Genomic DNA, 27,232 nt, shown 5'->3' on the forward strand with positions numbered 1-27,232 from the left:
CCCTGTGGCCAAGGGTCAGGGGTTTGACACCTGGGACTTGCCAGCTGGCCATGTTCTCTTCCGGGGCCGACTCTCCACCATGGCCTAACCCCAGCAAATAGGAGAACAGGCGCTTGCCAGGATCCGTGCAAGCCCATGCTGACTTCTGTAAAAATTGTCAGGATTCTGTTTCCTACTGGCTATTGTCTTGGCAGTGACATTCGTGTGTCCTAATCCTAAGGTGTTAACACTGCCGTGGAAAAGGAGCAGAGCACCACGCAACGAAGAACAATGTGTCCTCTCACACTGCATGGAGACAGGACTTTTCTTTTTTTTTTTTCAAATTATGGGTCTTGTGGCGGTTTTCACTTTTTATTACGGAATATTTTACCAGAAGGATATAATGCACCCCCATTGACATCACCAAGCTTCAGCAACTATTAGCTCATGGCCAACTGGTTTCATCTAAACCAAGACGCCCTCCTCCCTACTCCCGTATTATTTTGAATTTTCAATTATATGATCCTTTCAGACATCATATAATTTTATCCATAAATAAGGAAAATACTTTAGGAAGTGCATGCTGGGCAGTAGTTATGGCTGCAGTTCGCTTCACTGTCAGAGTCCTGGTGACAATTATTCAGTGACCTGTGGTCTATGCAATGAGTAACGCTATGGTATATTACAAAGAAAAACAAGCTATTCACGATATTGAAATACCAAAAATCTACAAACTCTACACATTAAAAAAAAAAAAAAAACCACAAAAAAAAACTTTATATTTTTTATCCTGCTGTGGCCTGTGGGAAAATGCATTGCTGTTTCCTGTGTTCCACACTGGATTGCTCCATGGCAAATGGAGAATAATAGTCATAAAAACCCTATGCAACCAAAACGAATTATCGCGTATCACTCCAAAATTAGATTGCTTTTGACTTAAGACAAACATTAGCACCTGGACGTCTCACCTCAGTAAACCTTGTTGACTTACTTTCTTAGTCTATCATTTGGGTTTTGAAAGTTCAGTTTACACAATGAGATTGTAACATCCTGAGAAATATTTTGTAAGAAATACAAAATATCAAAAAAGGTAGGCTTGCTGCTGTAGTTACAGGTGGCATTATCTACACTGTTCCCCTACAGATGTTCTAGATGGCTCTGGGACCCCAAGCCCTATCCTTGCTACCATAGCTGAACCAAACTGAGCCCTACCGAGCGCTGTATTTCCTATTCCGCTGGGACCACTGTGGCCACACCCACTTCCTATCACTGCAATGATCTTTACATGTATGGAGGGATGTGGATCTGGCAAGTTCAACCTCTGCTTTATAAATATGAATATTGTATGTACAGGCTTTCTGACGAAGAATACATTTACAGAACCACAGTTGGTTCCACAGTATTTCTAAGGCTTGGCTTACGAGACAGGCTTCTCCAGAGAGAAGGAGTTGTTTTTGTAATCATTCTAGAGAAAGTGAGAAAGACCTTTCACAAGGTGAGAGAGAATTCAGTGGAAACAGATCCCAAAGAAGACAGCCATGCAAATTATATTTAACATTCTCACTTTAAATGACGAGGGAACGCAATTCTACATAGCATTTTAAATGGAATATACCCTGTTAGTCACTTGCTGTGCAATGCTTCTAATGTTTAAAAGAAAATTCCTCACTTATCTGATGGGTCGGGGCAGAAACTTCACAATGAACCATCCCAATTAGGCCTGGACGAGCCCTTGGCAGAGCCTGTTCTGCCTGATGCTTTAAGGCCCAGTGGACAGTAAAGCAGAACATGAACCAGAAGAGCAGGATTGAGATAGTACAACTAAAGTATTTACTGAATCAAAACAAAAAATACACAAAGAAAACAAGCAAAAATATCAATTGGAGAATCCATAAAAGCTGGCGTGGATTATGGAACAAAGCAGAGGAATCTGGCATTCTAATTCTAAACATTAGATTTAAGAACTTGCAACAATCCCTTGGCCACTGGAAATTGGTGATGTTGGCAGCAGCATCAAATTTTAAAAGATCTGAGTAACAGATTTTAAAAATGCTCCATTCCACAAAATAACAGGACTTGTGACTGAAAATATCACTGGAGGAATGCCAAGTTTAGAGAATAAACAAACTTTATTTTATAACAGTATTACAGAAAGCAAAATATCATTTAATACAACTTGAAGCTGCTATAAATCTAATATGGCTTCGTAACTATACATAGGGTCAAAAGCAAAGGAAAAGATGTTCAATGCAGTTAATAGGTCCCTGTCAGGTCTCTGGTGTCAGCTTCAAATGGCATAGCTTTCTTATAACCACCAAAAAACCCACCACAGCCCCTACTCCTCTCCCCAGCATCCTCAAACCCGGGTGAATCATCAAACTGAAAGAGTTAGACCTGCTCAGTAACAAAAGGTCAGTTTTACAGGTAGACGAGGAGGTTTAATACAAAGCAAGTGTTCTACACAAGTTTTCAAATAATGGAAAAGGACTGAAATCTGGACATGTTAAGAAAGAAAGCACTAAGGTTTTAAGCTGCCTGAATAGTTTTCAGTAGAAGGGAAGAACTCGTTTTCTCTGTCTCCCCTCCTGTTTCCGGAATGCTGCCGGAGAGCATGTGTCTGAGAAGCGTTGGCACTGTGGTCTCCAAACACAGTGCATGGTCAGCGGACTTCGTCATAATTCTCCAGTCGGCAGAGTCTCTGACTTTCTACTAAAAGTACAAAGTCACAGGACTGGAAAGTCAAAAGGCTTCCATAGAAAAAAAAATATCCCCAATGAATTTCTCAAACATTAGAACATTGTCAAGATGTAAGAAAGGCTTTTTAATCTGTATTAATATTTTCTCACACAGGATGTTGACTGCAATGTGAAAAGTCTGTCAATATTTACTGTACTTCCGTGGGAATTCACTGGGAAGAATCTGGAAGAAGGAAAGCCACTATCTAAATTAGTCACAGAGTTTCCTTTCCGCACAACAGCACCTTACCAGCCAGGGCTGGCTTTGTTCACTATCGTTTGATCAAAATGAGTTGTAAAAAGCAGGTAGTTGTACACAAAGTAACCAGGAAACAAAACCAAAACTCCCTAACTTAAAAAAAAAAAAAAGAAAAGAAAAAAGAAATAATCAAGAATATTTAGAAGTGGTTATAAAATAGTATATTAAAATGCGAGGGAACAGTACAGACCAGAGCTGTTAAGGGAAGGTTTGGTGTTGGCATTTTAATTCTTCAGGCTTCTGGTCATTGTTACCAGTCGTAGTATAAGTTCGCTGGAGTAGTGGTGTGGCATTAAGACTTGGAATGGTCAAAATTCTTCAGGTTCACAAAGTTGAATGTTGTTTAAAAAATGAAATTCTATGGGGAAAAAAAAGAGACAAGGGTTAACTATTCCAAAGACAAAGGCTTGAAAAAAAAATTGTAAGTAATATTCATCAAATTCCAAATTAAGTAATCAACGGTTACTGTCTGCCTAGTTCTTCAGAAAATAATATGCTTATCTGAAGACACCCATGAGAATCTGTTCTACCCAAGGTCCTTAAAATATCTGGAGAATTGACAAACATACTAGAAACAACTGGCAAATAACTAAAAAAGTTAATTACAAAAAAGAGGTATTTCATATAGTAAAAATCTGAAAAAGAGAAACCAGTATATTTTTTAAAGCTAGGTTCAAGGAAGACAGAAAGACAAAGTCAATTCTAACTTCATGGAAATGAAGGGAATGGGAGTTTCAGGTGGGGAGAGCAGAATGAGGAGAGAGACTTGGAAGTGAGAAAGTGGGTGATGTGATATTAAGATGGGTATGACACAGGCAGGAACGAATGGGAGAAACAGGGTAGTGAAGAAATGGACCTTACTGAAGCTAAGTAATGGTATGGTGAGTAACGAAAGGTAAGGTCACAAACATTAGGTCTACTCATTAACACCAGACTAAAAACTATAAACTTGATCTAATAAAGAATGAATTCAGGAAGCGCATTAGATAAGAAGACCATCTGTCAATCTACTGCAATGATTCAAAGCAGAGTGAGGCAGGGATGAGAGGTCAGAGAGCTGAGGGGTGGCCAGTTCAAGTAGGGCAGGACAAGTCCAGCAGAGGTTGTTTGATTCTCCTTTGGTTTTGAGGAAGGGTTGCCATGGCCGGATTTATGATTTGACAACATCCCTGCGGCTTCAGTGTGATGAACAGCCTAAAGGCGGGTGGAGTGCAGGTGGGAACACCAGTCAGGAGGCCACTGTGGCAGTCCCGGCTGCATGAGGAAGATGACAAAGGTCAGGTATAAGAGGACTTTGACAGATCCGACTGAAGAAGAATCAGAGTGTGGTGACTAGGAAGGAAGTACCAGAGCAGACCATCAGGTTTGGAGGCTGGGACCTCAAATACAGAGGGAGAATGACAGGCTTAGAGCCCAGGTGAGGTCTAAGGATGAGGGACGTGGATTTCTTAGCACAAAGGGACAAGTGAACCCAAAAGACAGAATTAGTCTCGTATGAATATAAGGAAAAATGAAAGACACGAGTCTTAGAAGCCCACCACCTAGGGTAAGTAGGCAGGAAAGAGGACTAACACAGGAGTGAACAGGGAGGCAGACAAAAAATAAGGATGGCATATTGTCTCTGAAAGAGAAAAGGGTTTTAAGAAGAAAACTGTTTCATTTTATATTTCAGCTTGGTTGGAAGTTTTGGTAAATAATGGTAGGCGATTACAGAAGAGAGTAGAGGGTGGTAATTAATGTCTGAGAGACACTAGTCCCAAAGTCAAGTAGAATATACACTCTTTTGGTTAGATAAAATTAAGTCTTGTTTTAATGAAAAAAACTCCCTACCATTTAGATGTATCACAGATATTATTATAGTCTAATTATTAAGGACATATTGATCAAATTGATTCCTTCCCACCCTATTGTCTGCTTTAGGATATTTCATTACTCATCAGTACTTATGCTTGATTCTAGGCAGGGAAATAATCAATGGAGAAAACACAACTTTGTCTTTTTTTTAGGTTAGTAATTATGAAAAGAAATGTGGAGGATGGTGAGGGGGAATGGATAAAACGACCAATCAAACTGGATTGGGAAGTTATCTGTGACCTTCAGTCACGCTATCCGTTCTTTTTCTTTGAGAGCTAGTAGCTGTTTTCTTTGCTCAGGAACGTGCATCGTTTGTGGAACACGGCTGCTACTCTGCCTAACTTGTGCTCTAGAAAACGACCCCCTGATGTTACCAGTACCTGGGAACCTACAGACAGAACGAGGTTTGGGATTCTCTTCTCCATTTCCTCTGGGCTCCATGTTACTCTATTTAACTGAATCTGTTTTCACCATAAATTTCAATGTCAGTTTGTAAAGAAAAGCTAAAATTAAACTTGTTTCAAACTTATTAGTAGACAAGAACCAGAAATCTAGGAGTACGTAGGAACTGAACGAAAGAGATCTTGATTTCAAAGAGCTTCAATATTTATTGAGATATATGTAGAGGAAAAGACATAGGGACCCATGTAAAGTCAAATATCATTTACTTTCATTTATTCGCAATCAAACCACTAGAAAGTAAAATAAATTTTTTTTTCTGGTAACAAGTATTACAAATGATAATCTGAATGTGTGCTTTAAGGATTCCAATTAGCTTTCAGAATCAAAGAAAATTACACTTATTGTAATTTTAATGTTAAATACATTTCCCCCCCCCCCATTCTTTAAAAAGGCAGTAAATCAAATCTGAGTTAATTAGATATTCAATGTTTCTAACACCCCAGTTCCTTATTGTTCCACATGAATAGGGAGTAATTTATTATATGAAGTTGTTTTATTTACACATTCACCTAGCTTTTCTTGACTGCTTCTTGTACTTAAACATACAGAAATCCCAAGTAGTAAATGTCTAACTGGGAAGATAAGGATGGAATCACCAATGCCATAGGCACACAAGCATCAGACATTCTAATTTCTGTCCCTTTGGCATGTGTCTGTGAGAAAAACAACACTTAATATTTGACCATTTTTAACAGACTAAATTTTGGGTCTAAATGCTTTCATCCCATATCCCAATCAAAGTGAAAACGAGGTACTGGTTCGTCACATTAAGAGCTGTACAGTGTCAGGAACTCCTTTTTAAAGCTTGAATTCTACCTCATGTTCACAGAAGTCTTGACATCTTTATACAAATTGACAGGCATTGATTACTGGGATTACCTCAACCTGCTTTCACTTTTGACAACATCATAACCATTCACACTTGGCATTTGAATAAGAGTGTTAGCTGTTAAATATACGGACTATACTTCATGTGTTAGAATTTTGGTCACGCAAGCAAAACCCCAAACCACTGTTTCTATGCTTCAGTTTTCCCACCTTAGACTATACAATGTCAGTGAACATTTCTAGCTACTATAGTCACATTCCATAGCCTATGTCCCCCTCTTTTGGCCAACGTGAGAACAGGTTTCTCACATCTGTGATCAGATGGGTTTCATCTAAGCAGAGGTCTAATTCTACGTCCAAACTCTTCAGGGATGCATGATGTCGGTTACCTGTGTTGACTTAAGTCCTCACAGAGGGTTCAGCGTGTTCCTAAATTTATCTTTCTCGGTATGTCATGGTGAGCAGTGGGAAATCAGTCAAGTTCAAGCACAGAAGTTCTATACCTCATCTGAAAAGCATAACCTCAGAGTTTCCAGAGACAAAAGGCTCACAGAGGGAGTGGTTCTCATTCCTGAGCATGCTCTACTCCAGATACTGATTCAGTAAGTTGCAAACGTGCACCTTTTATAAAGCATTTGATACAAACCACTGGAAACACTGCCTTTTAGTGGTACAGACTCCCAGAGGGGAGGGTCTCAGTAAACATGCAAGACTGTGGTTTTTATCCAGAAAAATTAAAACAATGCAAGGAAACACATTTCTTCAGATTAATGAAGATTCCATTACCAAAGGCAGTAATATAAGCAGAGATCACAAAAATATGAATGAAATATTTATGTAAGACACAACGCAACTATTTCTTAAATAAAAATGAGGTCCATACACTCAAGTGCAAAGTTCAGTTTTAAATATGAATTTCAGTTATTTCTAATGCTAATTTTCATTTCATTCTTCCTTGGTTCTTAATTTGCATATTTGATTTTAATTGTTAAACAGAATTTCCATGGTGAGAACATAATAATCCTAGAAACAAAAATGCAAGTATGATAAATTTCTAACTGGTTAACCCAGGAAATAGTCAATTCTCACAATATTTGTGTTATCACTATAATTAAGACCCACCAGTTCTCAGTGTGGTGGTCTGTAGACCTTGGAAGTCACTGAGTCTCTTTCCAGGGGTCAAGTCGAAGTGATGTCATAATCATGCTAAGGCATTGTTTACCCTTTTCAGGGTGTTGACATTTTCACTACGGGTGGCGGCAACAATGGGGAACAAACCTTTGGCAACTTAGCACAGGTCAAGGCAGCGGCACCGATTATATCTTTACCACGCTCTCGCAGAAGAAATAAAAAAGAAAGACAGCCAGTTTCACTTACTAGGAATGATCTTGATGAACCAAAAAATTACCAATTTTCTTACATCTTAGTCCTTGTATACATTTCTTAATATTCTGTGTGATGAAATGGGAAAGTCTGCGTAAGACAGGAGTGCTGCCTACAGAAGTACCATGGACGTCTGATTTATATGGATGTTTAAATAGTGAGTTGAAGCCAGTTATTTTCATAGAACACCTTTTTTACTTGAGAGAATTAGTGACAAACTATTCTATTGAATTTGGTGCCTGGCAGGCATTTTCTTGAAAATGAAGTGAGCCTGTCACTTCAGGGAAAACAATTGACAGTACTTATTGCCAATGATAAAATTCAAACTTTGAGCTGAAAATTAGCATTTTGGAAAATTGTATTTTGGCCTCTAGGAGCTTGATAGCTTCCCAATATTTAAAGACTCTTCTGACGATACTAGTGGCAACCATTGATCTTTTTACTGTCAGTCACTTTGCCTTTCCCAGGATATTATATAATTGGAACCACACAATATAATAGCCTTTTCAGACAGGCTTCTTTCACTAAGTGATCATTTTTAACTGGATAAATATTTTAAAAACTGTTGATTTATAATATGATAAATGTCAATAGATACAATTTTGATGTATAATATGCTAAATTTCACTGTTTGATTTATAATATGGCCAATTTCATTAGATGCAATTCACATAAACAAAAGCTCTCTGGGCTTGTCAATTTTTAAGAATGTAAAGTGGTCTGAGACCATTAAGCTTGAGCACGTTTATATTAAATCTGCTACTGCTAACCTATTGCTATTCCCTTCTTTCACATTTACTTTGTGTGTCTGCTGAATATAGAGGGGAAAATTAAATCTCATGTTTTTTCTTTTTCAGTTAAATGAGACTCAGTACCTAGTCTACAAATAATTCGGCAAAATGGTTTCACTTCTCCTGGTTTGCCTCAACATATTCATGCTATTTTGGTGCCTCTCTTTGCACAAGGCTCTCATGTGGGCCCTTTGAGACCCGCGGCTCAGATTTAGGTCTTTCGGGATAGGCTGGAATCCCTGATCTCCATCTCCTCTGAACGCCAACCTACTGTGTTTGATAACATACACACTAACACAATTTCATTCCAAGGACAAAAATTCAGTTCACAGTTTGCTACAATCACAAGTCAATTAAGTTTTTTTGCTTTCAGGAGAGTCAATTTTGAGACGTTTTCCCTATATTTCCATTTTTTCAAAGGTATGTCTGCACAGCTGTAGTCGCCTCCCCTACTGAAGGGGTTTTAGGAAGAACAATTCCCTTACCTTCCACCCTGTGATGGTCAAAGCTTTCTTTTTGTTTTTAAGCCAGTTTAAACTCCCTTACCTTTGAGGAAAGGGTAAGCTGTCAGTGATCTCTTCAGGCCAATTAAATGGGTTTCCTTGAAAGCTAACAGTCATATTTCTATTAGAATCTTTATTCTTGACACATTTAAGTCACTCTACTTAAATAATTAAATGACTACCATGCCGTAATTTCAGAATATCCTGTCAAATAAAAACACCATCAAATTTTACCTCACTTTAAAACATGATGTTTATAAAGTATGGTTTGACTTGTTCACTTAGCTTTATATCAATAGCCATAATCTGAAATACACTTTGTACAAAATAAATTATTTCTAAAATGAGTCATATTTCAAGTACATTGGTGGGAGTTTACTTGAAAGATTCCATCATGAATTCTTCTGCAAAGCAATATGTGACATGGATTCAAACTGACAGAGGGTTGGTTCTGGCTCTGCCACTCACCGACTGTGACTTGGGTGAGGGACTTAAGCTCTCAGGGTCTCAGTGTCCTCATCTACATGACAGACGACTGTAAGAACTAATTCAGGTGACACATGGCAAAGTTCTCAAAGTTGGCACAGAGGAGGCATTCAGCAAACATTAATTTTTTTTATAGATTTTCATACATGATATTTCAAGCCTAGTTTTGCTACCAAATTCAATTCAATTCTACTCTTAAAGGTAGAGATAGCCAGTTCAGTTTCTCCATTAATAGTCACCTGAATCAGTATCATGGTTTCCTTACAGAGCACCTCATCTAAGCTAGCCCCCTTTCAATCAATCCTACACACTACTGATGAATGAATCCTAGGAAGGACCATGCTGAAAGTGCTCTTCCCACACTCAGATACCCTGTGCAGATGACCTACAGAGCAAAGTCTAAGCTAAAGTACAAACGGAGAATGGAATACCTTCGGCAATTTGCCTTTGACAAATCTTTCCAGTTCTGCTGGGCACTCACCACATAGCTATAATGTAGGAATTGCTCTTCCTGATATCCATCCCATTGTTTTTCTATATGCTCTTTCCTTTCTGCCCATATATTCAAATCTCCCTAGAGACCTGCACAGAAGAGCTTTCCTGCCACCTAAAAAGGGAGGTCTTCCCTGAATCAGAAAGTCTCTCCTGTCCACTTTCATAGCCCTTTATCTAGGCCTCTCTTGAAAAATACTATTTTTACCCTAATGCCATTTGCATACATGTTCCTACGCCGTTGTCTTTCTTTTAACATCTATAATAGCCCCTTGACCATGTAGGTTCACAATATACATTAATGAATCCATGAGTGAAAGTAATAGGGACTAATCTGCAAGGCAAGTCTCAAGAACAGGGGTTAGGGGAGGGGAAGAAACAGAACTGCATTATGTCTCAAGGAAGAAAGCACCACCGCCTGTCTTCACATTACTTTCCTCTGCCGATGTAAGGGGGGATTTGGGGTTCATTTTTCCATTCGCTTTTGTTGAATAACTATATCTATGAGATCCCAGGACGCTTACTTCTTTAAAAAACTGGTTTCCCCAAATCTCTGAGGCTTTGACAAAGATTTTTAACAGTAGTTAGTATTTCACCCTAAAGCTAGAGTAAGGTCTTCTGGTTCACTCTGTTAGGTTCAAATCTTGTGGGAACTTGCTATGAAAGCATTTTACAAAATCTTAAAGCTTTGTTTAAATAACAAGGACACTATGGTTAAGGTTACACTCATTATACTTTATTTTAGCTAAGCTTTTGTCAATCTTAGATTCATAAGTAGAGATGAGAAAATACCGCTCTACTGCATCAAATAAAAGTTCCACTTGAAAAATAGTAACAAAACCCTTATCATCTTTTAGAAAACTGTCTTTGAAGTATGTAAGAACAAAACTTGCTAAGTTTTCATTTAATATTTTCCTCATAGAAATGTTAGTAGGAATCAAAAGAATTCCTCTCCAGACCCAACACTCTGACTTATTACATTTTTTTCTTACGTCTTCAAAATTCAGTATGTTATTTTACACTTAAAGCACACCTCCACTTGGAATAGCCACATTTCAAATGCCCAATAGCCACCTATGGGTACTGGCTACCTCACTGGACATAAGAGGTCCAAATTCCCACTAATGCTCACTGAACTATTTTCATGCATGAGAGTTAAATAAACATAGGTCCAATATGTCCTTGGAATGTAATCCTTATGAGACCAGAGTATCATAAACACACACACACACACACAAATTAATTAGTTGCAATAGCAAAATTTCTGCCTACTTTCACCCATGAATTTCCATGTCAAAAAAAATACTATCTGGAATGTCTAACATCAGACAAGTTCTTGAGATAAATGAAATTATACTTAGCTATGCATATGGATGGCATTTTATGATTCTTGAGTATAAGTGACCTATGGAAACTAGGATTCTATTCCCTCATAAAAAAGGGTAGAAAGAGAGAAGAATACACTCTATACACAGTTTAAAATTGAATACTCTTAATTTCCATACTCTTAAATATGCCCTAGAGTAGAGTATAATAAATTCATAACCACCACTTCCACCCATTTCAGAGGCCAGGTGGGTAACAGATGAGTAAGGAGACTAGATACCAAGGACCTCAACATGAAAAGATGCTGGTGACTTGGAGAGCTCCTCCCTGTCTAAGGGACATTCAGCCACTGCAGCCATGAAAGACAGCATGCTCAGTGTTGTCAGAGCTTCTGATGTTTCTAAAATGGCTGGCATCTTCCCAATTTAAGCATTAATAATTAATTCAAATTCTAAAAAATTTTGCTTGGGCCAAAAAAGAAAACTCTGAATATGGCCTGCATGTCTTCAATTTGTAAAATTTGCCTTGCCCTGCTGCCCCTTTTTGGTACCATTTTTAATCCTCGATGATAATGAAAAACTGGAGGATATAAGCAGCATTTGTGAAGGATTAACAACTTTAACAAACCTGTAAGAGATAAAATATAATAAACACCTGAATAGAAAAATGGACAAAGGACACAAACTGGCAATTCAAAGAAAAGCAAATTGTGTGTGTGTGTGTGTATATTTCAACTTTACTAGCAATGGAAAAAACAACAATTAAAAATTGCCCTTTCCTCACAATTTATAAAGAAAGGGGGGATTGGCAAATATTTTTTAAATGTCTTATAATCTTTAGTGTGGGGACACAGGGATGCTCATAAACTGCTAGCAGGAGTCTAACTTTGTAGAAACTTGAAGGTGGACAGTTTGGCAATAGGTCTAAAACCGTTGGTAGCATACCAACTCTGATCTTTAAAAATATCTGCTCTAGAGAAACAATGAAATTAACACACAAAAATGTATACAACAAGTATAATCTTTGCAGGTGTGTGTATAATTGTGAAAACTGAAGAACAATCTAAATACCCATTCATAGAGGTTAAATAAACCATCGCACATCTATTTAACGGCTATTGAAAAATGATGAGGTAATGACAAGGAACGTTACCTACAATGCACTGTGAGGTGGAGAAAAAAACAGCATATATAACAGAGTCAATAGTCCCAACCTATATAAATTGAGGTGTGAGTGCAAGTGTGAATGTGTACACACACACACATAACACACACACACACTGTGAAAAGGCATTATCTATCTCTAGATAATAGGAAGTATCTATTCCTATTAGATTAGCAGAGGAATTATGGGTCAGTTACATTTTGTACTGTCTTTCGCTTTTAAAAATTATAACCTCCTCTCTTTTCTTATTACCAGGAAAACAAAATAAAGATAAGTTCATTTGCACAAACAAAAGTCAATAATGATTTTGTCCAAGAAAACCCCTGGGGAATGAATGACTACCAGAAACTAAGATATGTACCACAGCAGTGGCATCCAGCGCCTCTTCTGTTTGGTAGTTTAAATATAATATATTGTAACTGACTCATTGATAGCACTTCCAGATTTATAAATATTAAAAGTGAACATTCCATAGCATTCCAGAGTGAAAAATGGCTATGCCTGAAACTCACTAAATCCAAAATGGCTTTTCATTTCTATGTATAACACGTCTAGGTTTGATTAATCTATATCGAAAACTAAACTGTACTAAAATGCTAATTTTAGGAATGAGACTACTACAACTAGACAAATAGAATAAAATAAAAATGGAACGCATTTCATATGCCTGAAAACCGCCTGGCTCCTGAAGTAAAAACAGTCATCTGGAGTTAAACAGGCTTGTGCTTCTCGTTCAACAGCAGGGAGATGCTCAGGGCCCACGTGTAAATGAGTAGCTCCTAATGAGCTAGAGCTCAGGTCAGCCAACAGGGTTCTTCTCTCCTGTCAAGGCAGTGACGTAGCATTGTGAGTTCATTTTGAAGCGATGAACTTCACCCTGAGTTGAAATGTTGGTTTGAACACAGAATTATCTATTTTAGAAATTGGTGTTCATGAATGCACAACACAGAAAGCAAAACCACTAACTTAGTTATGTACTTAGTACGGATTGTGGATTGGGATTCAGGGTACATCTAACAGGTTCCAAGGAATGATCAATTTGCCAGGTCGTGAGTAATCATACACTAGCTCTGGGGACTCTGTGGAACCTAATGCAATACTCTCCATCTTCTCAGGCGGAGTGGACAGAAAAGCGAAAGTCCCTATTATTGTTTTCAGCTTCGTGAAAGCACTCGCCATGTAAAATCCCCATTTCCTCAACCCATTTCAGGGCTCCATCCCTACTAGTAGCCCACTGAAGAAGCTCTGCCAACGCCTCCAGGTTCCTTCTGTACCAACAGTTTCCAAGGACATACGAGGTCTGACAATTAAGTTTGCGAACTTGTTGCAATGAAGATGCTAAACTTTTTTGATATGAGAGGGATCATTCATTATGAATTTGTACCAATTGGACAGTTAACCGATTTTACTGTTTAAAGGTGTTGAAAAGACTATGTGAAAAGGTTAGATGACCTGAACTTCTCACCAGCAATTCATGACTCTTGCGTCACGACAATGCACCAGCTCACAGGGCACTGTCTGTGAGGGACTTTTTAGCCAGTAATCAAATCACTGTATTGGAACATTCTCCCTACTCACCTGATCTGACCCCCAATGACTTTTTTCTTTACCTGAAGATAAAGGAAATACTGAAAGGAAGATATTTTGATGACATTCAGGACATTAAGGGTACTACAATGACAGCTCTGATGGCCATTCCAGAAAAAGAGTTCCAAAACTGCTTTGAAGGGTGGACTAGGCACTGGCATCGGTGCATAGCTTTCTGAAGGGAGTACTTTGAAGGTGACCATAGTGATATTCAGCAGAGGTATGTAGCACTTTCTAGGATGAGTTCGAGAACTTAACTGTCCAACCTCATAGTCGCTTGATTTCTCTGCCATATTAATACTTGGTTACTCTCTCCTTGAAGTTATCCTCTCTCAGTTTTTATGACACCCTTTTGTCTGTTTTTTCCTTCCTCTTGGTTCCTCCTCCTCTGTGTCCTCTGCTCCCCAGGTCTGAACTCTCTGGCCTGTCCCTGGATAACTCACTCAAATAGAAGATTTCACATCAGTAGATGACATTTTCGAATGACCTTCAAATCTCCATCTCCTGATCTGAAGAGTATTGTGCTATCTCTCAGAGCTCCTGGCTGCCTCCTGGACCTCTCCGTAGACATTTCTCAAAGTCAACATCTCAGGGATAAAAATCTTCCTTTTTATTTGACTCTTAAGAACAAAAAAGGATTCATGGTTGACCTTACATGTTATGAAAAGTTCCTACAACCTGCCTTGGAAACAAACCCTTCTGTAAATTCTATTATCATTCCCAGTTTACAGATGACAGAACTGAGGCACAGAGAAGTGAAACAGCCTGTCCAGGCCACACAACTACAAAATAGATTTGAACCCTGAAAATGTGCTATGCTACACTTCCTCTTAACATTCCGACTACCTGGTAAATTTCCAATTACCCATGTTGTGTGTTTATACGATGGGCCTTATTGATTCATTTCCAAGCTTCTTCTGTAATACCTAAGACAGTTGGTCTCTCCTACATAGTACCACAGGAAAAAAACAACAACATTTCTGCTTTAAGATAGCTAAGAGCAAAGGACTGGTGACATTGCACATGCCATGTGAAAAACGAAACATGTATTCCACGACTGAAATTACAGGTACACCATCGACTCATTTGCCCAAGCGACAAACCTGGGCATTCGTTATCTGGGAGTCTCCTCTGTGCCTCCGCCCTTCCAATTCACTAATTTCCACAGTCTCATGCAAACAGTCACCCAGTCACAAAACTCTTCCTACTTACCATCTCTCAAATACATGAGAAGTACGGATAGCTTTTCAGGATCAAGTTTAGCCTCTTCAGCTTGGATTATAAGACTCTTTATGACTAGGCCTCTGCCTCTCTGCTCCCCTCATTTCCCATCACTCTCCTGTAAGTATTCTGCAATCCAGCTGTTCCTAGGGTGTCAAGTTCACAGCACCATATCCTGCCTGGAATCCCTCCTTCTTCCATGCCTTTCTTCACTGAGCTAACTCCTACTCACCTTGAAGCTCAAGTGAGACGCTCCATCCTGATTTAGAGATCTTTTTGTTCCCACTAAACCCAATTCAGAACACAGCACAGAACTTGGAGCTGTTTTTCAGCACTGACTTACTGTCTGTGAGTGCAGACCTTGTTTGATTTGAAATCTCCAGAGTAAAACAGTAGATGGTATCTCACGGCCCTCTATGTATATTTGTATAATAAGCAAATAAAGGAATAAAATGAGTGAATGGAGGAGAGTCCACTCCTGTGTCATTCCATCTTTTGGCTGCTCGCCGCTTTCAGATGAAAAGGAGGCGTCGTTCACTTTTTTTAGCCCACATCAATGATTTACTCAAGGAGTTAGAGAGGCTCGTTTGAAGTCTGTGTTCAGAGAGCTCATGGTGCCAACTAAAGCAGAGTCACAAGCTCCCCCTTCTGGGACTCATTCTTTCAGAAGCCAACAAGCCTGGAGTCTTCTCCCCGCTCCTCAGGACAGTTCAGGAACTCCATCCCAGTGGTAACGTGTCAGGAACATTTTGTGTCCATGTGAGGGCTCATACATATGCATTTAGAACAAATTGGCAGGAGGAGGAAATAGTCCATAAGCGGACACAGAAAGAAGTACAAAGATTTAGTGAAGTACTCCTGTAAAGTCTGTGTTTTCTTTTTCATGGTGTCTGCACTCAGCTCCCCTCTGCCGCACAGCCGGCTGACACCCAGCTGAGGTGGCAGACTCCGGAGACTCAGTCCACTGCAGGCTGTCTTTGGCCATCTTCCTGTCTGCTCTACACCCCCACTGCCTACTTTCAATGCGGGATCAAAGGCTCAGAGCTACCCCAACGGGAGAGGTCAGGTCAGGTCGGAAGGAGAGCTCTTCATGAACAGGGAGCTGGGAGAGATACAGCACAAATATTTGTTCTTTTCTGATGTTCAGATACACTCCTGCTCTTTGCCCTGGCCCACCTGCTGCCTCTGTGGGATCCTGCCAGGGCAGCAAGAGGGCAGCTGCAGCAGTAGAAACACACTCCTCCCAGCCCTGAGTGTCACCGGCAAAGGAAAAGGTTCAAGAACAAGCTGCAGCTAGTGGGTGGTAGAGATGCTAAAATGACTTTGAGATACTGAGATTCACTCCTATTCTTCCTTTAGATTTCAACTCAAACTTTGTTTCTTGAGTAATAGGTTAAATTTATAATAGTTTGACTCCCTCGTTTTGTTTCCTCATATGACGTTATTTCCTTCAGAGCATTTATCAGATATGCAATTATATTTTATTTACTTGTTAATATTTACACCTCCCCTCCTGCACAGCCTCCCCAAAGAAGGAGACCGAGTTTGTTTTGTCTGCCAACTAGATAATTTGAATCCTGAATGTCTAGCCCTATCCTAGCATATTTTGGCACTCAAATATTTTTTGAATGGATAAATGAATTTTTCCAAACTTATCTAGTTTGCTCACCTTCTATGTGAATTTATACTTTAACTTCCTTAAACCTGTTTAACAAAGTTGCTTATAAAACATGACCTATAAGACAGGCAAACTTGAAAGGCTCTGTGTGTGCGTGTGTGTGTGTGTACACTGTGAAAATGAATATAAGGTGCCAGGAATAACTCATATAACTAATTCATTTTAAAACTTATTAAAATGTCACAAATGAAAGTATGGTGTTGGTAATGTTTACAGTGGTCATTATTGATTCATAGAATTTAGGAGAAATACCCACTATTTTTACATTTTTATAACACTCAATTTTCTTATTGTTTTATGATATCCTTATGTAAGTCCTATGTGTTAAAAAAGGTAGATTTAACCATTTCCACAGACATGCCCAAAATCACATAGTTTGAGATCTGGCAAGATGAAAACATAGTACTTGACCGTCTGACTCCCAGCTCAGATATTCTCAGCCTTCCAGATATAACATTTAGGGAAATACATCTCAAAAATAAAAAGATAAACATTCAGCATATAACAGAACTTTTATTCAGGTAACTAGATACTGTGCTTGTGCTAAAATTTTAAATGATTTCTGCTTGTAGGCCTTTCTACACCCCGTGGTGAAAACAGTATCTGAGATATAAAGAGCTGCTAGGTACAAGACCAATACAGACAAGTCAGTTGTAGCTCCCCATACCACCAACATCTAGAAAAGACTTATAAGGCCTCTTTCTGGGTAAAAGAATAAAACAAACCATACAACTTAATTGAAAGAAATTAAAGAAGATCTATATAAATGGAGAAATACTTCCTGTTTGTGGAAAAGAAGACTTAATATATAGTTCTCTGATTATTTAAGATAAATTATTTAAGATAAATATACATCTCTATTTAAGATAAATTCTTAAAAGTGGTTAAATGGCAGGCATGTTTAATGAGTTGTTTTTTTTGTCAAATTGTCCTCCAGGAAATATTACTAATTTATACAGCAGCATATAAGTATAGTTTTCCTCCCACAACTTCCCCGACACCAGCTAAAAACATAAACTTGCCAGATTTGTAAGTGAAAATATGTACACTGAATTTTTAATTGATATTAATTTAAATATTTTTGTTTATTGTTCACTTAAGTTTCTACATGGTTTGCTTAACCCTCTGCCCATTTTTCTACTTAAGTGTTTTAGTTTTTTGATGACATGTAAAAGTTCTTAATATAGTCAGGACATTAATCCTTTCTTTGCCTGGAATATTAAACTTTGCAATTTATCCTTTACTTTTGTTTTTGTTGGTTCGATTAAAGTTTTCAGTTTTTATCTAGTCAAAACAATCTTTTCCTTTTATGGTTCATTCTCTGATATACAAGTATTAATGTCTATATTTAAAAGACTTAACTCATCTCTCCCTCTGTGTCTCCTATAATAAAAATCCCTCATCTAAACGAAAGCGACAGCACCTTCCTCAAAGGTCACTGTGAACATTAATTAAGATAACTGTACCAGTGTGCTTTTAAGTCATAAAACAACTTATAACTGTCAATTATTAGCAGCCCTCAATCCATGGCACTTATTAACACTACATGCCCGCTGGTCGACAGTTTATAATTATATGCAGGTAACCCGAGCCGATGCACTTGGGGATAATACAGTCTGAAAACCAAACGGACTGCAGGAGACACTGTGATGCAGAAGCGCATTCCCATCCCTCAGCTCAGGAGCACAAAACAGTCACAAGAAAGACTCCACACAACACAGGCTCTCTCACCTGAATTTACTCCTCCCCTTCCTCCAGCTCCGTTTCTTTGTGCACCACCACTCTCGTGACCGACATGTCGGGATGCTGCTCTCTGGCTTCCCTGATGGCCTGGGCCAGCGCCTGCCAGGGTCAGGAGAGAGCACAGTCAGCGGAGAAATAGGCTCCTGCTCAGGATGGCAACACACATGTGTGCTGATCCCCTGGGATTCCACCTCAGGCCAAGGTGGTTTCATTGCTTCACTTGAGGAAGCAGGAAGATTGGTTAATCTCAGAGAAGGCTTCTCATTTCCCCAAAGTGCCATTTCTCCAGTTCATTTTCAAAAAATGATACATGCAGAAGGAACTAGCTGGCTCTGAATCCCAGCCTTGCACTCCCATGAGACTTGGAAACAACAGATCTTCTCTGACCTTCGAACTCTCACCTGGTAACCTGAGACCAATGCTAAGGGTGCAGGGACCATTTTAAGGTTTGCTGTAAGGGCGAAGGACTGATGTGAAGCACCCAGCACAGTGCCTGCCCTGTACACTCAAGTTATACTTGCTATTAACCGATCGCCTGAAACCCCGACGGGCAGGACCAGGCAGGCCTCGCCCATCAGCGCCCTCTTGGGCTCTCAGTATGGTGGTAAAAAGTCTGCTGAACTAAAGTGTTGCAGGAAAAATATCAACTCCTAGAGCACAGAACAATGAAAATTGCAGCAACAATGACACTCAGGAAAGCTGAAGGCCAGACATGGACTAATCTTTAGGTGGTAAAGTCGAGCTCCCTATTTTACAGTTGAAAACACTGATGCAAAAAGGTCAGTGGGTCTCGGTCAAGGCCATCCTGCCGGTGGGCTGCAGGGCAGCGGCAGAAGCCAGGGTGCCTCCCCTGGTTCATGGCCTCTTCTCTGGATCAGCAACAAGGTTTCTCTGCAGCGCATCAGAAAGTATACAAGTGCTGCGGCAACGTGGAAAGATCCTACTTTTCAGAGGGGAAATTATTAAAAGAGGTTTTGGGGAGAAAGTAAAAGAAAACACCACTGAACAGCACTAAAAATCTAGGACAGATCTATGAAACAAAAAAGAAATTCTACTAGGCTAGAGAGTGCCATGATTCATAAGGAAAATACGCATTTGAAAAAAGCAGTGCAATTTTCCTGCTGCTCTGTCACCTGCCTAAGGGGACAAGTGCATTTTTTGTTTGGAATATAGTTTCTGTCAGCAAAACCCTGAGCCTATTCCACAAAAGAAGGAATTGTTTTTACACTAAAAAACTTTTGCATAGAAGACTGAAAGACACTTGAGGGAGCTTAAAATTCCACGAGAGGACAAACTGGCAACCTACCTGTGTCAGGACAACAGAGAACGCAGACAGGGGACCAGCCATCAATTTGAGCATCAGCACAACTGTTTGTCAGGTGGGAAGAACAGGGAGACGGGAGGGCAAGAGTGGAGTGGGGCGATCTTATCTCAGAAAGTGTTTCTGTGTATTGACTGCGGTGTCAGTGGGGAGGGAGAAGTACAGGAGTGTGGCTGCGCGCGCGCGTGTGTGTGTGTGTGTGTGTGTGTGTGTGTGTGTGTGTGTGTGTGTGTGTGTGTATGCAAGAGGGAGACTGGAATGATTAAAACTGTCTACCCCATGTTTGTTTGTGGAATCCAAATGGGAAGGACAAGCTCTGATGGGACCCAAATATAGCTTACAGACAACTTATCAGACACTCAAGAGTTTATGTTCACTGAAAAGTCGTACCTACATAAAAGCAGTGTAATTGTTACAGCAAAACTATAAATGATGCTCATGGGAAAGGAACACGTGCGAAACATGCTTTAATTAGCAGAAAAGTAGGGAAAATCAAAAACTGCTAGAATCATCTTCAAACACATTTGAAGTCAGTCTGCCATTAGTCCCTTTCATTCTCTAAGAGCAGTACATGAAATTAAATACGGTAAGAAACTAAATACTGTCAAGTATTAACTGATTATGGCAACAAGAAAGACTGTGAGAACGCTTTTTAATCACATCCTATTGCCGAACTGAGAAGGTATTTGATCAGGACTGGGTTTTGCTCAGTAACCTTCCAGCTGACAGCTGAGCTGAGAAGCTATCTGCAGGGTCGTTTCCTTCTCCCTGGTACAGAGCTGAGTGTCAGGACTCGCATAGAGTGAGGAATCTGCAAAGCAAGCTTCTGTAAGGGCATGCCTCTTTAATTTGCCAGCACAGAAGAGATTCCTTTTTTCCTATCTTGTTCAAATGAAGGTTTCCCTTCCACTATTAATGTAGGCAAGGAACTGAAAAAAAAACGATCAATGATTTTAAAGTCGCTACATGATCAACATCAATTTTTGGCAGAGAAGTGATTTCACTCCTTTAATTTTAAACAGCTCTTTCACTCATTAAAGGCTTTAAGAAGAAAGGGAACTCATCATGAGATTCTGGTGACAAACACACCAGAAGCCACAATTAAATTTACTCAAAAAAGTTTATACCATCTTATAATTAGACATAAAAAAGTTACATCTCTGTTCTCATTATTTGGATATCTGACCTGGATTTTAAAATGGGCTGAAACAGGACATCTTACAAATGGGACAGTTAATGCTGTGATGACGTCACGATTGTTTTCTTCATGTAAGTTAGGAATAGGTGCTATTTTGGTACTAAAGAAGGCACATAAAATAAAATCTGAGGGGAGAAAGTGGCATTTGAAAGCCAGAAAGGGCTTAGGTTCAGTGGAAACAAAGGCTGGGGGAAGACCCCAGTTTTCATTTTCCACCAAGCCAACACATGCGGGCTCCTGCCTTGCACACTCCGCTGTAGGAAGTCCACAGATGCTTGCTGAGTACGAGTCCCAGAGCAAAAGAGCAGGAATAGGTTTGCTCCAACTTAAGGTCAAAGGAACTCAAGGCTGTACCAGTGGACAGAGGCAGAATAGATCCTCTACATGGGATCCTGCGGCCTTGGTTCTCACGTAGGTAATTCACTCTCCAGCGGCAAAGTGGTACACGTACTAGTCATCTACTACGAATCATACTTTTCAGTCAAAAGTCAGAGTCAGGCAACCCTTTAACATATGAAATATGTAAGGAAAATTATGCTTACAGGGGTTTAAAAAAACTTTATTTATTTATTCATAGAAGAAATTTATTTCTCTTTGGTCACAGATAGTGAGTCTTTCTTAAATGAGAAATGTTGTTTTCTAAACTTCTCTTTCCCAAGTTCAATACTGCGTTCAAAGCTGGATAACTAACATTTGTTCCTATTCCTCAGCTGGAATGGTCAGCTGAATATTTCTTTTTCTCTTCAAGTTGTTATAGGAGGAAAACAGCTTGGTCTCCTTTAAAGCGGAGTTAAAATCACTCAGAAAATTAAAACAACAACAACAACAACTTACCATCATCACTTGGGACTGCAGTCTAAAATTAAAGCTACTCTTAAAGTCTCCGGCAGTTCCATTCATCACCTGCTTTTTAAAGTTATGCATTCTGCTCAATATTAGAATGGAAGTACCATTCTTTAAATTTTTTTTTTCCTGAATACATGTAAATGTTCATGTTGTAAAAGACCTTAGATTACCTCCCGACCCCTCAATAATAGTAATAATTCGGGGAAAAAACCTAGTGGTAAATAGCCCAACTTTTGTAATGCTATTGCAAAAACACTTGGTAAGTTCCTAAAAGTAGGCATAAGTCAAACTTAGTAACTTTTCTTCTTTTTTGGAAGCCAGTGTCATTAAACTAGCATTCATTTGTTAATAGTTGATGACTTGCCTTTAAACCAGGCCCAGATGAATACCTAATGGCTGCCAGGAATTCTCTTGATGATTTTATAGACCCAAAAGGATGTGTAAAGCCAGGGGGAAATCAAGAGCAATCCATGATCCCTGTGTTGTGCTGATTCTTATTAGGAAGGCTGTAGGACAGGTGTGTCTGGGCTGTGAGGTATCGCATACCACACTGAGGAAGTGGGTTCACGCAGGAGGCACTGGGAGAAGGGGTTGGCACAGGGATGTGGCATGACAACAGGTGCAGACCTTGGAAAACAAACATGGTCAATTTCAGAACCAGAACCTCAGGTCCTTACCTGGTCATGATCAATATCTGCATCTCCTGTGATCACAATGCGCTTCTCGATTCTTGTTTCGGATATTCCACCTTTCATAGTCTAAAGGTCATAAAGAAAAAGAAGGGCGGGGAGGACAGACTCACTAAAGCATGTTTTACACACAATCAGAGAACTCAGGCATGGAGCACAGCTAGACCTTCTGACGATCGTAAGGCAATGCACACGGAGTGGGGAAGACCGATGTTCTAGAAACTTCCCTTATTTTCAAGCTCAGTACAGAACCCTGTTGTTAAAGTTGTAGCATCCATAAGTATTACTCAACTGGAAGCAACCTTTAAACTAATTTATCAAGACTTAGGTGAGATTCAGAGGGAACAGCCCCCTTTTAATCCACATACTTCCACTGGGACATTCCATTATAAGTTCGGGGGTTTCTTGCCTCCCAATTGGCTGTTTTTGAAAAGAAGAATGGAGAAGAAATAATTGCTTGGTTCATGTAAAGTTACAAGGCCTTCTAACAATACTGGTCTCCTGTTTAGGTTTGGGGAACTGCCTGACATGATCGATTTGACTGCTTGATTCTCATCATCCAAGTCTATTTGGTGATTCTGTTCATTTGGTTTAGTGCAATGATAAAAAGAGGACTTGGATTTGGTTTAAGACATGCAAGTGTGTGAGAGGGATCTAGTCATTGCTGTGTAACTGCAGCTTCTGCACGTAGTTGGACATGTGAACGTGCAGCATGGCTGGGCAGAGGCTGTGGTCGGCCCTGGGGCAGGAGCTCCTGCGTGAACTGCCACCACAGGTACTGGCGGGGAGCAAAATGATAGAACCTGGGGCACAGCAGAGGCTGAAGAGATCATATGCCTGTGACATTCTAAAGGGACAATGAGCAAATTCCACACGGTCCTGAGAAAGCACACATCCAACCTCTACAACTCTGATAAACTTACACAAGTGACTGCACTTCACCATACAGGACAAGGCTTATTAATAGACTTAATAACTGGATATGCTTTAAAATGCACACCAATACCATCTTGCATTTATGTGGCATTTCTTAATTTATAGTTTTTTGTTGAAATATGGGGCAAAGAGGGCACAAAGGGTACATTTAAGACCTTCAAGCACTAACCAAATGTGAGAAGTAGAAGCAAAAGGAAAGGCTAGAAAATAAGGCTGGAGTTAGAAATGTGGTGGGTGCAGCATGTATCAGAATCGCCTGGAGGGCCTCTTAAAATACACCCCCGGTTGCAGTAGGTCCCCAGCGGGGCCACAGTATTCACACTGCTAACAAGTCCCCAGATGAGGTTGCTGCTGCTACTCCAGAGACCACACTTGGAGAATCACTGGTCATCTGGTATTAAACATTTAGAGAATGATCTGGAAAAATGCCCCAAGTCAACATACAAGTATCTTAAATCAATGAAAAATTTCCATCACTTGAACAACTTACTGAAAATTTTGAATGACAGTCTACCATACCGTTTGTACTTACCAAATCTGTGCTTCTACTTTTGCTAAATTCTGTTCCTATAGCTAGCTAGCTGTCTTAGGTATACCTATTCACAACATATTTTTACCCCCTTGTACTTTACAAAATGGCAATTTCATTTAAATGCATTTGTCAATGGAGCCCAATTGCTTGTATACTTTAAAGATAGGCACTTTCATTCCATTGGTACTGTCTGTGTATCAATCTGAAGTGTGACTAGAAACAAAGAAACAATTCAGAAAAGCCCCTGTTTGCAATGTACCATCCTCTACGTAGGATTCCCTGGATTGCTTTACCTTGGTGATGTGTGTGGTGGTGGTTGTCGACACGGACTCAGCGGTGATGGTTTGTGCGGTCAGTAACGTGCCCGAGTCACCACCAGCCCCGCCATCAATCTTTGGATAGTTGGGGGAAAAATACAAAGCAATGCTTAACTTCCATTATGATGTCAGAGAAGGCCCCTCCCATCAATATGCATCTTTTAAAATCTTTGCATTTGGCAGAAAATGCCATCTGGCTTTGCATGTCATAGTGGTAATTTGATGGCTGTCATTTAAAGAGAGTAAGGGAGAGGCTAAATGCACATGGAGAAGAAAACCCCATACAGAGAAATAGAAAAAAGGAAGAGTGGAGGGAGAGGTGAGGTAGGACTGAAAGCTACCAGGGAGTCATGACATGAGAAAATTTGACGGAAGGTCATTGGTAGAAGCTCGAAAAAGAAACCAGAGAACCAGGTAGAGAAGTTTCCACAGTGATCAGAAGTGCTGATTTTGTTGTTCTTTAAGCACAGGTGGGTAAAAGTAGATAAACATTTTCTCAGATTAGTAAGCAATAGAACCTGACTACCGTAGACTAAACTTCATGATTTGGTTATTTGCTTATCTCTAGTACATTCTTTTTTAAATGACACTGTTCCGGTAATAGTTTGTGCGTTGTGAGCATATATACGGGAGCATATATTTCAATACATACACATGCCTGTGCTTTCTCTATATACAGATTTCATATATAAGTCCCATGATATATCTAAATAGATTTTAACTCATTTGGTTTGATACTAGAAAAGGTAGAAAGTTCTAGAGTTTACCAGTGGAAATAATAAAGGAAATTAATAGCCTAACAGTTTATGTTAAGATCACCAAATATATTTGCGTCCTGTTTCCTGACACGGACACAAAGAAATAACCAGAAAGTTCAGAGCCTTTCTTGTTGCATGCTAAGAGGAAATCTCTCTTGAACTTGGTTCATGCAATGTACTTTTCATGAGGGCACTTACCACCACAGTACACGAGTACAAGCTCTCCCACCACACCCATTTATAAAAACCCTGTTTGTGCTTATGTGAGATCTATGCACATTTAAGATATCATATCTAATGTAATTTTGAGGAATATATACACGAATTAAACCTTTAAAAAAGTATTTTGAGAGGGTAATAATCTGCCATCCTTCACCACGGTATAATCCTACTATGAACACTGAATTTCTCAGTTGAGAAATAGCACAAATTTCTAAACAGTTTCATTTTGAAATGATACTTTACCTTTTCTGTTATCCTCATAAGGTTAGGTATCTTAATGCCTATTTCAAATCTTTACAGAATCAATGTCTGAATATCTAAAATCAAATACAAATCCAATAATTATTTAGCTACACAATGTCGCGTGTATGTAAGAATGATGATGTATGTCTTCAGAAAATAATCCCCTGTGCAGGAGAAGAATGGATGAGTGTGTGTGCATGTGTATGTACTTGGAAGCAAAAATGAGTTGATTGGATTTGTCTTCATAGAGTTCAGGGGACAGGGCCTAAATCCTACTAGTCCACAAATTATTACACCACATCCAATAAACTTTATGAGATGATTTGTTCTTGCAGTGTACATAAACATTCCTGGATACATTAAGCCAGAAATCGCTTATAATAATATAACCAAGATTGGCACTAAATAACATGTGTATGCTTCCTCCCTATAATGATTGGGTCATCAATTTGATTGCACCTCTCTGTCTCAATTTAAGAAGCAACATAGCAAGCTACGTTGTTGAGGTACAGTTATAAGATGGAGATATAAAAAGCTATGTCAAAGTCAGAAACATATAAACTAGGAGAAGACAGAATGAAAACAGAAACAGATAAGTAAAAAGGAACTCAAATAGTCCAAATCTAGAGCTTTTGTACCTGCGGAGACTCATATGTGATGGTTTTGGTCTCAGTTTGGACAATAGGGACTTCCTTGGTGGAGATTTCTGTCCTTTGTGAGGCATCAGAAATTGTTACCATCTCTGTTTTTACCACTGGTGGCTGAGGTGGGAAAGGAAGGGAAAAATAAATTCTAGAGGTAATGAAGTAAAAGTGCTTAATGGAGCCTCCAAAAATAATGGTAAGAAATATATACAAACACACACTCATGAACAAAAGAGTAAAATAATCTAAAACAAAAGACATAAAAGAAAAACACTTTCCTTCAAATCTCTCTCTCTCTCTCTCTCACACACACACACACACACACACGATAAAAATAAGCTAACATAATGGCTCCATAAATTATGATATTCTTCTTCAAATTATGATGGTCCCAAATTACTTACGTGTCAAGCCTGGTGTACAGTGATATATAATTTTTAGCTTTGGGCAAGTAATAATAAAATTGAAAAGAAAATAGAATGAACTACATGAAGTGACCTGCCTTGATATTTAGCATTTTAAAGAACCACATGGTTTGTGTGAAGGCTCAATGCCTCTAACTGGCATACAATCTAGGTAGGCTAAGATTTGCTCTTTTCCTCCAAAAGTCTTCTCTGCTCTATTGACAAGGATATTCCATTTTCAGAAGGAATATCTTCAAGTATGATCGTTTTCAATTATACTTGTCTAAAACTTGCAGTGTTTCTTCTGTTACATAAGTTAAACTGTTACATCTAGCATTAGTCCACCAACATTGCATTAATGCTTTGAACAATTAAAAACATTAAAGGAGAAGTTCACAGCCTGTTAACACTGTAGTCTGCTGAGCATGTATGTTAATACAACACCAGACTATATTACTACCAAAATACTACAGTAGTTTCTTGGAGAGAAAATTTCCAAGTGTAATTATTTGAAGAGGAACAACCATACATAAATGCGGAAAATAGTTCAGAGCATTCCAAGACTCTTGAAATGTCTTCTCTGAAGTGAAACAGGAAGTTTAAAAGTAACAAAGTAAAACTTCTTTTAATT

At 39.2% G+C, this 27,232-nt stretch overlaps 1 protein-coding gene across 27 annotated transcripts in view; it reads right to left on the reverse strand.

Annotated features, from left to right (window-relative positions):
* Nucleotides 1-2,089: 2,089 nt before the first annotated feature.
* EPB41L2 (erythrocyte membrane protein band 4.1 like 2) overlaps nt 2,090-27,232 on the reverse strand; it is a 210,774-nt gene continuing 185,631 nt past the window's right edge. For all 27 annotated transcript variants that reach the window (XM_074333571.1, XM_019729415.2, XM_074333585.1 and 24 more), the window contains 5 exons: nt 26,192-26,314; nt 24,307-24,405; nt 22,534-22,614; nt 18,480-18,590; nt 2,090-3,331 (listed from right to left, as the gene is read on the reverse strand). In XM_074333571.1, the coding sequence (XP_074189672.1) occupies nt 18,486-18,590; nt 22,534-22,614; nt 24,307-24,405; nt 26,192-26,314 (408 nt within the window). In that variant the 3' untranslated portion in view covers nt 2,090-3,331; nt 18,480-18,485. The remainder of the gene's footprint in view (nt 3,332-18,479; nt 18,591-22,533; nt 22,615-24,306; nt 24,406-26,191; nt 26,315-27,232) is intronic.

This window comes from Rhinolophus sinicus, linkage group LG05 (assembly GCF_036562045.2).
Source record: "Rhinolophus sinicus isolate RSC01 linkage group LG05, ASM3656204v1, whole genome shotgun sequence".
In the NCBI taxonomy this organism is placed as follows: domain Eukaryota; kingdom Metazoa; phylum Chordata; class Mammalia; order Chiroptera; family Rhinolophidae; genus Rhinolophus; species Rhinolophus sinicus.